General features: G+C 43.5%; 1 protein-coding gene across 1 annotated transcript in view; it reads left to right on the plus strand.

Annotated features, from left to right (window-relative positions):
• Positions 1–10,874, plus strand: part of SPATA16 (spermatogenesis associated 16) — a gene marked incomplete at both ends in the record, with an annotated part of 71,998 nt that extends 61,124 nt beyond the window's left edge. Inside the window, 2 exons of the mRNA XM_079539521.1 lie at positions 602–685; positions 10,674–10,874. Of these exons, the coding sequence (XP_079395647.1) occupies positions 602–685; positions 10,674–10,874 (285 nt within the window). The remainder of the gene's footprint in view (positions 1–601; positions 686–10,673) is intronic.
• Between the last annotated feature and the right edge of the window lie 2,155 nt (positions 10,875–13,029).

The raw sequence follows: 13,029 nt of genomic DNA on the forward strand, positions 1-13,029 counted from the left end.
TTTTCCTACAGCTTCTTTCCACAGTTTACACTAGAAATTGCCAGCCTTGTTTTTATGGTGTGCTGTGCTGAATGATGGGGAGGAGGAAGGGTCTGCAAAGAAAGAGGATAGTAAAAGAAGGGGAAATGAGCTAGATACTTCCAGCTACAGTAAAAGCATCTCAGCTTTAGTGTTGTCCTCTTGTGCAGTTTTACATGCTGCCCTAAATTATGATGCATTAGCCTTGGGAGAAAATGCTAAAAAGCATTCATGTACGACACAGAATGTCTCAGACAGCAGAGAATGAAATATGGAACCTCTATTCTTTACAGCCAAAGTCTTCCTTTACCAAGTATAAACATTTACCACATATATTTAAGCCGTATAGGCTTAAATACAAATTTTCCAGAGGTTTTTTTTTTCTATTGTTAAGTATTTTACATCCACAGTAATACAGCTTAATGGCTGAAGCAAAGACGAGGTGGCGATGCTCATTGTGTGAAAGATGAGTAATAAAATCATCAGCGTACAAATGATTTTTTAATAAGGTTTTAATCTGTGTATTTAGAGAAGTTATTTCTGTGCGAATTCCACGCTGATAATTTTTATCTTGGTGCCACAGCTGCAGTCGTTAATGGCAGATGCCATGGACACCCTTGAAGGAAGAAGGAGCGATAAAGAACGTGTGTGGAATGAAATCGAGAAGGTAAAAACCTGCAGCAAAGGGCAGAGGAGCATACTGCTCCTCGGGGAGTAAATGCCCACCTGAGCCAGAGCTGCTCACACGGCAGGAAGGGAAGTGGGTGCCATCTGAAAGCCAACGCATGCCTCAAAATTTCCTAGCTCTCCGGCATTGCATGCTAATACATATTCATTTCTTGCTTTCACCCCGTTGCTGATCTTTGGCCACGTTAATAGTCTCATGCAATTAGTTAATGAAAAGAAACCCGCATGGCTTGTTTTAGGCTGGTAATTGTCATTCTCTTCTATCTTTGTTGTACGAGGTACTGTGTTAATTGTCTGGGGTGAGCTGTGGGGGAACAAAATTCATCCGGACAAATGAGGTCCCTGAGTGGAGCACAAATGAGGCTTTGGCATGAGAGACAGAACAGCCATGTGAGCCTCTCTGAGGCTCTGCACTGCAACCAGGCAAGGCAATTTTTGCAGGATTTGTCAAGTGTGTTGGCTCTCTGCGCAGATGAATTCGACCCCATGTAATGAATAAGAGGTCGGGTTGGGATGTAAGAGAAGCATCTTGTATTTGCACAGAGCCCTTCAAACCAAAGCAATTCGCTCTGGGCATTCAACACCATTGACATTTGGCCCCTCCCGTGAACAGGGATGGCACTGTGTCACCAGGAAGGGAAAATGTTGCCATCAGGTCACAGCATCATTCTGGCACACATTCAGCAGCTCCATCGGGTCTGGGATGCATATTCACCCCACACTGCGATGGGAGGACAGAGGGTTGCAATGTTGGTGCTGACAGTTCTAAACGTTGTCCCAGGGCTTGCAGACAGGTCTCAACATTACATCAGCGCTCGTAAGGCAAGGAGGGCTGACAGAGGTGTCTAAAATAACGGGGGCAGAGGGAGTAGGGCCTCTCAGAGCCACTTGGATTAAAGTTCCAGCCCTCAGATAGGTGGCTCGTAACAGAGTTCCCAAACTACTGAATATTTGCAGAAAGCAACCAAGACGCACACATCGAAAATTAAGAAACACCTGGGTTTCATCTCTTTGGAATGTTCACGAGGTTGGTTAAAAAACAACCACCACCAAACATTAAATATTCACATCGGCTTTGCATCACATCAAGATATTCTCTCAGTCTCTCACACCTGCCAGCAGATTGTGTGAGAAGCCTTTGCAATGCAAACGTTGGGTGCAATACACAATTATATACATTTATCAATTACAAATTTTGATTACAAATTACAATTCTATTTTCTGCTCTATATAATCAACGTTCACAACAACATGAACACACAGAGTCGATGACATACTGACAAATAACTTATTCCTTGCCCTTCTTTGGCAGTTTTTCCTCCATTCATAGACAACAGACCTGAGTATTAGATAAAAAGTTTTCCAAATTTTTTTCCAAAATTTGGGATTTTAGACAAGTTTAGGTGCCAGATTTTCACAACTTCGAATGATCACAGAGAAAAGACTGTGGTTGAAAGTTAGACTGAGTTCATAGTAATGAAAAAATGTATGAAAGACTCGTTAAATGCTATTGGTGGTACTGTAAGGTTTTCCACATATTCCAAGAGGCTGGCTACTATCTCAGTATAAATTCAGTAAAATGTCTTATTTTTTCCCTTTTGGTGCATTTATACTGCTTTATATACATCCTTTCTTTTTCTCTGGATACTTCAATCTTCAATATCATCTTAACCAAAAAAATCAAGCTAACATTTAAAAACGGACAGGCATCCCAAATTACACCACACAAAGCTGTGCATGAGTCTATATTTAGGAATAAAATTTGCTCCATGCCTGAAAATCTGCTCTCTGCCATTTTAAAATGCGGTGCTCCAAAATTTGTTTGCATTGAGAACATAATTTCGCATTTCATTTTTGACAGCTTGAATAACTGCGTCTGATTTGGGGCATCCTGTTTCAAGCGGAACTTAATGTTTGTTTCGTAATACAGAAATCTTTTTCTGTATTATTTCAGGACGTCATCAAATACCTCTCTTCCACTTTTCTCCAACATTTCATTTCAGTATATTTGGTGTATTCCTAGAGAAACTGTCTTTTTTAATGGAGGAGGCAGAAAAGCACACATGGGGCTTGGTTCTTGGTTGGGGACGGGTTTTATGATGCATCATTTAAATCAGCTCTAATTAAGAAAGTCACACCAGCTTAAAGGACCTTAGGAGATTGTTACAAAGAGGGACTAAATCAGAGGACTGAAAACTGACGTGGCACGGATTGCTGCTGGAGCCACTGTCCAGCAGTTCTCTTGGCCCATCACGAGCCATTGGCTGTAGGCGCCTCCAAAGAGGCTTCTCGTAGATCCAGTTAAAGGCAGTTATTTGTATTTTTGCTATTGAACTAATTTACATATATTGGAAAGTGGAAAGGAACATAAAGGAGTTATACAATCAGCTATAAATGCAGAACTTGGAGAAGCTGACAGCTACGCTACCACCAGTGAAGTTTGGCTGTAGCAATAGAAACAGCTGTTGCACCTAATGAAAGCACACACAGTTTTTCTCTAACGCAGAAGAATTACATCCGTGCTTATTTTCCAAATGGTTAAAGGGTCTGTCAGAACTGCCATTACAAACCACTGCTTTCAGAGCTTTATATTCCAGAGTCGGCCATAAAAAGTCATTCAGGCTGAAATCTGACATAGCCGGGCACAAAGCTCAACATCCGAACACTTCTCCCTTTGTCACAGCGGAGGGCTGATCAAATTAGTTTGAAATTAATCTGAGCAATTTTGAACTTACAGGACTGGCAAAGCGGTAACGCATCCATAGCTTCAAGTGTTTTGGGCGCTGCGCCGCTCACCCGATTCACTGACAAATGTATGTTTTTAAGCTCAATAATTTTTCAAATGGGCTAATTATTTTCGGAAGCCTTAAATACAAAGGCAAGAAAAACGACGCAGCAATTAGCTAGAGAAAGGAGAACTGCACCGCTGGGAGCGCTCCTCTCTCAGTACTACTGGGCTGCAGACTCCAGCCACAGGACCTGGCTGGAGCGCGCAGGTGAAGGACCCTCCTCCTACAGAGACTAAACTACACTGCTCAGGGGTCCTTGAGGAACAGAAAGGAAACGTGGGCCGGGTCAGGCTCTCCAAATCCCTATTCTCTGGGATTGTACAGAGGGAAATCCCCCTTGGGGAATTTCTGGGGAATCCCGCTCGATGTGTGTGAGCTCGGATATTGCCAGCTCCCATGGGATGGAGCAGCAGCCCCCATGCCCTCACACACACACCATGCATCAGCAATTCAGGGAAATCCACACGGCCTGAGGTAAGGCCCACGATCAAGCTTGGCACTGACTAATTCAAGGAATCAGGTCCTCTAATCAGGACTTTATAGCAGCTGTGGAAATGTGGAGAGGTTTATGATATCTGAGATAAACAAAGGGGCAGGAAGACCCCTCCTTTCTTCCAGAAAACCTTCTCTTCTCTGCAGTTTTCAAAGAGAAGTATTATGAGGGACTGCTTTCCTGCCTCATAAGAATAAATTCATTAATAAAGCCTCACAATATTACAATGAGAGGCATTTCATTAAATAAATACTTTAGAGCCCATCAACTGTAAACTTCTGACATCCAAAGAGAGGAGAGCCAAATAGGGCAGCAGGTGCCAATATGGTTGTGCTTCTCTGAAGATAATAACGCAATTCTACTTCTCCATTTAGCCCCTAGGCTTTCATAGTGGTTTCATAGGATCCTCTTAACATCATTTGAACAGCCAAAGGACAGGCAGGAGCTGGCAAATAAACACTTCTACATGTGAGACACTTCATAAAACCTTCACATCGGAGTTTACCTCCAGGGCATCACATACTTTGCAATGTAGATAAGTTATTATGCCCATCATTTGCTGAGCTCAGTGGAATGCCTGTTTCATAAATCTGAAAACAGAGCAAACATGGATGAGTGAATAAAAGAACAGATGTAACTTACATAAGGATAAGTACGTAACAAAAACGGCACTAATAGATGTGAATATGAAATGAAGTAAAATTAGCCTAACATTATGTAATCTTTTAGCCAGGCACAGAGATCTCAGTGGTTGACCTCTGCTTACTACACCTCTGCCTTTTGTGGCAGCAGGGGAAACCTATCTTGTGACCTGTGCTCTTAATTGAAAACCAAGCCATGGAAAAGGGCCACAGACTTGCCAGGCACTCGGTCAGCCAGAGAAGCAAGGAGGGAGATTCACACGATGTTGATGGAAAGCAGACACACTGCTGAATAGTACTCAGCTGGCTAGTGCAATTGGGTGCATATGACTTGGCAAGTTTCATTTCAGGAATGCACAGATCCACTGCAAAAAGGCAGGGGGAATCAAAGGATGGCTAAGGATAAAAGAAGCAGGTTTTCAGGGGGAGGAGTGGAATTCTAATTTGTAGTGTGTAGTAAAGAGAGGAAAGTGCAAATAGAAGAGGAAAATGATGTTAGACGTGCTGATATGAGTAGGCTGAAAGTGAAGGAAACAAAGAGCAGAGCAACCAGGCTGAGGTGCTAAATTTTGATTAGAGTTGGCCAAAGGTTGGCTTCGTGCTAAGTTTAGAGAAAACATATTAAAACATTCTGCAAAGGATGACCTTAGAATTATGACAGCTGGAAAGCCACAAGAAATAACTATGGCTAAGAGGTTTTTAACCTGGCACTGAGAGAAGTTTTCAAGCCAGGCAGAGAAAGTCAGGAGAGTGTGTGAATAGAAAATGAGAACTCCCCTACTGTATGGGAGGTGATACAAAGGAAATGTCCACAACCAAATTCCCATTAGTAAATGCAGCACCTCTGTGGGGACAGTGAAAGCACAGTGACATTTGCAGAGCTATTTCTATAAGAAAGAGGTGACAATGGATGACTCTGGCTCCTTGCTTCTCACACACAAGAGATGCGAAGATGCCCCACTGGTGTGGACCCCAGTTATACTGGAAGGAAAGAACACATTTAGGAATCACACACTGAACATCTCCCAGCCAGAGCAAGGACAGCAATGCAGTCTAAAACCAGGGGACGTGAATACTAAGAAACAGAGAGCTTTTGGGCATACAAGGCTTTGCTCAGCTCTGACGCACATCTGGGAAGTTTCAAGTTCGCAGTTCTACACCTGCCTGTTTTTTCCAGACAAATAAGTTGGCCTAATACCATATATCACTTATGATTCTGAGGCCATCACAGCTGCAATAGAAGTACTCATAATGCTACTGGGAAAGAGTGTTTTGTTATGAGAAAGGCTTTGATCTATTCCACCAAGCCATAGGGTGAGATAAGTCACCGGGATAATTTTAAATACCAGTAAATACGGCAATTGAGCAGTAAATGTCTCAAACATCAGAATAATGTAGATGGTTGCAGCTGCCTGGCTGCTAAATCACAGGCAATTCTGGGCATTAACAGTCCCTGTGTAGGGATTTAGATAAATATTTCCCCAGCCCTTGCTAATCATGCTGTCACTTATAAATGAGCAGCCAGTTTACCTGCTGCCCTCTGCTAGAGAAGGTCTCCAGCCCTATAAACACTTGCCACCAGGTATTGTTACTGCTGTGAAAAACAGATGAGTCAACAGGATGGTTCACAGCAAACACTGAGCTGGACAGGGATGTCAGAAGGACTGGTAAAGTACCAACCAACCATATCCGTTGTAAGGTTCTTAGCCAATGTAATTCTTTACCAGCATCAATATTGTCTTCTTCACTTCCTCACCAACACTCTTTCCTCCATTGCCAACTAGCTTTATTGGTAGGAACAACTTGGGATTTTGTTTGTATTTTGCATCAGGATTTAAAAAGTTTGGATGTTCGGGCAGAAAAGGGACCATACACAGATGCATCCACCTAACATACTTCTGGAGTTTTATACTTCACAGATTCTGGTTACTGTTTATCCACCTACATTCTCTTCTAACCTGTTATTTTCTGATGTGAGTTCATCCTCGTGGGATCTCAGCTCCTTCATTTGTGTTGCTCTGAACTCTTTAGCAGCTACTATCACTGATATTTTAAAAAACACAAGCCAGTTTGCAATAAGCCCTGGCACTTCCTTTGGGTCATCAGTAAGCCATCAAACATGAACATCTGTTCTTTGGAACAGCCCTCTTACTGCAAGTTTGACAAGTTCCATGACATCTGTGGCCCACCAGGACTTGGACAAAGCCACCCTACGTGATGGATGATGCCTACATGTGCTCTTTTCATAGTTAGTGCATATCACCTAACTAGGAACCATACGTGGGATGCCTTATCCAGGGAAGGAAAGGCAAAGAACATACCAGCATTGTGCATATTTCAGGGTAAAACCAGACACATTTGGGCAAATTGAGAAGTTGCAGTGGGGTGTTAGCAGAACAGCAGTGGGTGCTTCAGAAGAAGAGGTGGGAACTCCTCAGGAAGTCCTGCTCGGCAGAGCAGGGTGGACTCAGTGCCCTCCTGAAGTCCCTTGTAATGAAATCTGATGGAGAGCAAGAGTGCCAGCTCCATCCCTGGGCAAAGGGGATGCAACCTGCAGAAAGGCAGGGTCAGAAATATTTCATGTGCATTGCTCCTAATAATTTTGTGGAGCCGTGTAATATCACTGTCAAATCTTCCCGTGGGCCTGGATCAGACCCTAATCCCTTTGAAAGCTGTACCTTGCCTCGCCTTGCCTGACAAGACCCTACCTTCACTTGCCTGTCAGTTAAACTACAAGATCTTAGCATTCTTTTCCAACCTTAATCATTCCATGACCCTCTGCAGTTCATCCCCAGATCTGTATTTTCCCCGCAGCCACGAACTGCATGAGACCAATGTTCTAAAAATATAAAGTATCTACACGTTCTGCTCAATCTTTGAGAACAATGTAAAACCATTTCGGCTAAGAATGAACTGATCACCTCAGTACCTGCATGGGCCACAGATCTTTTTCTCTTCCCAACAAACTCTGAACTGAGCAGAGTAATGGACTTGTAGCACATCCAGGTACTTCTGGTGCACTAATTATGCTTTTCACCTTCTCACCCTGCACCAGTACAAAAAATACCTTCAAGTGCAGCACGGAGGAAAGGCAGACTCAACCCATCTCATCCAGCTGCTTTTCTCTGAGAATGAAGAGCTGAGAAACTCTTCTGAGGCAACAACAGTAGTGAATGTCCTACTGTGAATGAAGCCATAGAAAGGTTGGAAGGGATCTTAAAGATCATCTTGTTCTTGATCTCTGCCACTGGCAGGTTTGCCATCCTCTGGCAAACCTCTTTGCCATTGCTGCCCAGAGCCCATCCATGGCCTTAAGCACCTCCAGGGATGGGGCAACCACAGCTCTCTGGGCAGCAGTTCCAGGACCTCACCACCCTCCCAATAATAAATCTCTGCTCTTTTAATTGAAAGCCATTTCCCCTCGTCCCATCACTATCAGACCTCCTGCTTGTAATCTCTCTTCAAGTACCAGAAGATTGCAATGAGGTCTCCCCGGTGCCTCCTCCAAGCTGAATAAGCCCAGCTCCCCCAGACTCTCTTTGTAAGAGAGGTGCTCCAGCCCTCTGATCTTCTTCATCACCCTCCTCTAACAGCTCTGAAGCAGCCCTGTAGGGCTCCTCACAGGGTGAGCTTTGGCAGTGCTTTACCCTGTATAGTGACACTTGACCCTGTAGAAAGGCTAAGGGTTCAGCTACACAGCCTTGGGCTCAGCAACCTCTGTGCTTGGGAACAGATCTAAAGCCTTTCCAAATCTGCTTCCCTATACCAGTCACGTTTGGGCTGGCTGTGACGTATGTCCCTCTGCATATTCTCCTCCACACAGATTCCTTTTAAAAGGCTTATACGGGAAAAAAAGAAAAAAAAAAAAATTAAAAAAATGAAGCTATTGATTTTAAAAATTAGCATTTCCCCCTGAGAGCCCCAGAGGTGGCTCACCAGTGCCGAGCAGCAGCAGAGTGGGCACAGGGAGGTTTTAAATCAAGGCAAAAAGGCAGGACATAATGCTTCCAATTTACTTCCTTAAAATGAAATGTGCAAGCTAAAAAGCCATGAATAAGCACTACTGAACACTGCAGCCACCAAAAAGGCATTTTTAAGCCACCCCCTTTCCTCCTTTATCTTGTCAAGAGGCTGTATTTTCATTGTGTTTGTATGGTAATTTAAATCATGGCAGAGCTCAGAGCATACAGCGTAATTGTAAGTCAGCGAGGGTTTGAATGTCATCACTGCTGTGCAAATAACATCATCAGCTCTTCAGCTGTGTCAGTAGCATTGCAATTATGTAAGCAACTATTATTTCCATCCCTGATATGCCATATTAGGACTTATTTGGGGTGCTGGAGCTGACAGGTATTCTGTAAACACGAGAAGCACACGCCAGAACTGAGCTGTGAAGAAGCACCGGTGCACTCTGGGCTCAGGGGGTGTCCCCAGTGCTGGATGGCCCTAATGGAGCAGTGGGACATCACTCATTCCCTAGTACCTCCCACTTCACTTCCTCTTAACACCTTTCATGCTCTCTTAGACACAAGCCCTCCCCCCAACATCTAATGGGTTCCTTATAATCACAGAGGAAAGTCACAGAGACATTTTAATTCGGTCTGTTGCAGAACAGCCTTGGGGGTTTGGTTGTTTGTAGAACGGCTGAGTCCTCAGACCAGAGCTTGGCACGGAGCGATTTGTCTTTCTCAGCGTCCCTGCCTGCTCCTGGCAGATCAATGATGGCCTGAGCTTTTATTTCAGCTCCTTAAGAATGAGCCCAGCATAACGATGCCTTCCCCTAATCCACTGTGCTCACACATCACAGCAGAGCCAGCCCTGACCTTGGAGTGCTCCCATTGCAAGGGCCTCACAGCACTAAAGGAGCAAACAAGCACGTGCTCACCAGATTCTTCTGTAGGCTCCATAGGGAGGAGGAGGCAGAGCTCCTGAACACCCAAAGGGGCAGAAGCAACTGTCCACAAGCTCCTCTGCTTGCTTAGCTTGCTCCCCACTGCATGCACGCCCCTCGTATCAGGGCTAAGGAACACCTTCACAGCAGCTCAATATAGGAAGAAACACAACACTGAGCCCCACTCAGATTAATTTGCAGCCAACGCTCAGCGTTGTGACTAACAACTCAAAGCTCCACCAAATGTGTGTCAGGATGACAGATTAGGACTTTTTTTTTTTTTTTTTTTTTTAAGATTACAGCTTAAAATGCAATTGGAAGATTGATTCTTAGATCCCCACATTATATAAGTTCTGAGTGTAACTGAGTGCAAAGGGAGAGGGGTCTCATCTTCACCATACAGAAACAGTGCACATTGCAGCAGCCAACGAAGAGTTTGAATGGAGAGAGATAGCCAGGAAGTTATGAACAGCACCTATTTACAGAATACCTGCACACAGTACTGTTAATGTGCATTTTTTACTATGGACATTCATTTTCGGTTTTGAAGACACCCCTACAAGCTATTTGAATACTCTCTTTATTAGAATAATTATGTTTTTATTTGCGGGGGACAGGGAGGTCATCTCTCCTTTTACAGTGTTCTCCAGTGAATTATATTTCATGGGAAAACATATTTATTCAGAACTTCATTTTGATTTAATAGAAAAATTGTTCGTGCCATGGCACTGCAGAATACTCATTTTTCTCCATGTGTTGATTTTTGGCATATAAATGCCAGAAGCCTCTGTTCTCTTCCCTTATCAAGAAAGACTTGCCCGAGATTAATTTCCTCATCATCCTTTCCTTTTAAAGTGGCTGTTTTTCAATGCCATTTAAAGACAGAGTTGTGATAAATTCCCACATTCAATGTGCAGATTTCAATGAAAGAAGTCTATTCCACAGTAGTGAAGTAATTGAAATCCAAATGGAAAGGGACAAAAAAAAAAATGTATGAAATCATGTACCGTTCCTCCAGCCAATTGTATGGGGGTGCCTTCACGTGTTTTTTTCTTTCTAATGACAATTAGCTCTGAAATAAACTAATTGCAAAAGTTTCTGACACTTTTCCATAGGGGAAGGGACATGGTTCTAACACTTCTTTGCAATTGCAGATTGCGATAATTGTAGACTTCATATACCAAACGGAGGACAGCTACTTGAAGAACAAAAAGCGGAGAGCAGCGAAGAGGGAGAGGAGGAAAATGAAGAAGCTTCAAAGTACAGAGCAACATCAGAGCCTGGGAAGTACAAAGCTGTCCCTCATCAGCCCTAAAGACATGGCCACACAGCCAACAAGAGAATTAGCACCGTAGATATCTGATGGATAGGTCAGCACAAGCCACCTCTTCACTTAATGAGCCTTTCCCTCGCTGTGGGGTACCTGGAGCAAGACACTCCTGCACTTCATTAGCCTTAACCAGCTGGAATAAACGTCCAGGCAAGGCTCAGTTCAAATAGCCTTATTTAAACAGTAACACCCAGCCGAGCATTTTTCTCTCTACATGTGTGAAGAAAAAGCTGGGGAGAGAGTCCAGTGGTTTGCACACATGCTTGGATGCAGCTGCAGAACGCTGGCTGGGGTTACAGCTCAGCTATCTGCTCGTTCAGCACATCTGAGCAAAGGAAGAGAGCCCAACGTCACCCCTTGGTTGAAGACATGGAGTCCTTCGCTCTGCTCCGTGTGCTAAGGATGAATTTTCCTCCATTAGACAATAAAATTTAACTTTTACTTTATTTTATTAAAAGACTCACTTTTCAATAGGGATCGCCTTATCAGATGATGTTCAGCAGCATCCTGCAGTGATGCACACAGCCTCTCCTCAGGCTGGCATTTCCTTTTCATTTGCAGTGTTTACTTTGTAAGAAAAAACCTCACTCTATCAAAATGGGATTCAGTTCCTTACACGTTCTTGTTCAAAAGTGACTTCAAAAGGCAGAAAGGAGGAATCCACTTGCCAGCACTCAGGCTTGATTGGAAATCCAGGACCCGAAAGGTATTTAATCACTTAATTAACAACTTAATGATCACAGATAAGAGTTTAAAACCTGCAGATTTTCAGCTGCCACAGACCGTTTTCCTCAGCTCTCATAAATGAGTTTTAAAAACTAAGAAAGGACCAGCACCATCTCTGATGCTCCTTTGTTCACTACCAACAGGGTAAGCAAAAAACCTGAGAAAATCTGAGCTAGTTTAAGCTCCTTAAACATGTGGGACACAGAAATGAAGAGTTATTGCCCTTCGGAGACAGCATTATTTTGCTATGGAGTTGGTTTTGTCAGATGAAGTTTTATGACACGTAGTGGCAATCATCCATCTTTGATGAGCAGACACACACTAAATCAGAAAGACTGCTCCCCACGGATCATCAAGTCACAGTCAACACAGAGTTTGGTAAATCATGAGGCTCTTAAGCAAATATTCTTAATTTGATGTAATCCGGCTTACTATTCTGCAATATTTTATGCAAAATCATGCATTTTTACTTAGAATGGTGACAAAGAATGAAGTGCAATGAAAACTGGTGGTCTTTGTGAGGGGCTTTGTGAGAACCCCAGACCTGAGACACGGTGCAGCATTTCCCTTTCAGATAGCTGATAGTCAGGTAGGGCAGGAAAAAAGGTGCTGCAGAACAATTCATCACTGAGAGAGGGAGAAGCCATTGCCCAAATCAATCTGCAAGGTGTCTGAAACATCTGGGCCAACATCTGGCTACAGAGCCCTTTAGCCTCCAGAAAGCCACAGACTAACACAGTTGTCAAAAGAAATCAACTGTGAAACAACACGAAAGAAATATGAAAGAAGCCACTGTTGTGGAGAAGGGGGTTGCTGCTTTCCAGAAAAGCCACACTGAGGCCCAAGCCCAAATCTGCACGCAAGGCTTTTACTCAAGCAAACGAGTAAGACCATTCCCCAGGAGCTCCACTTTCAGGTCACTTCCGTTGCAAAGGCTAGTTTCCAAATGAACGATGGGCATTTGTTTTCCTCCATCGCATCCTTTTTTGGGGTCACAAAGATGATTTATCTGTCAACAGCTACGTTCAGTGGCCCCAGGCAATTTTTGTCAGTTGAAACCATTCAATGAAACACAAAGAACACGGTACCAATTTAACAAGGAAAAAAAAAAAAGCATAAATATCCTCTCCAAAATCTGCCCCATAAGTCTTTTGCTTGCTGTTGCAATCAACACCTTGTAAATGCCAGAGTTTGTGCACCAAGCCCTAGAAAGGACAGTGAACACAAGCAGAGTGAAATCCTCCACGTATGGGGGAGTTCACTGTTTGGCTGTAGCCCTGTGACTCACAGGTCAGTCTTACACATTTTTCGCTTTCGCTGTTCATGAGGTCTCTTTGGTCAAAGGGGTGCTCAGCTAAAAAACAGAAACAAATTAAATAAACCACCAGTGGAAGACGACACCATTGGGTTGGACCAAACTAGAAGACACATGAATGGCACTCCCTGCTAGGCCT

This window comes from Tetrao urogallus, assembly GCF_951394365.1.
Source record: "Tetrao urogallus genome assembly, chromosome: 9".
Classification (NCBI taxonomy): Eukaryota; Metazoa; Chordata; class Aves; order Galliformes; family Phasianidae; genus Tetrao; species Tetrao urogallus.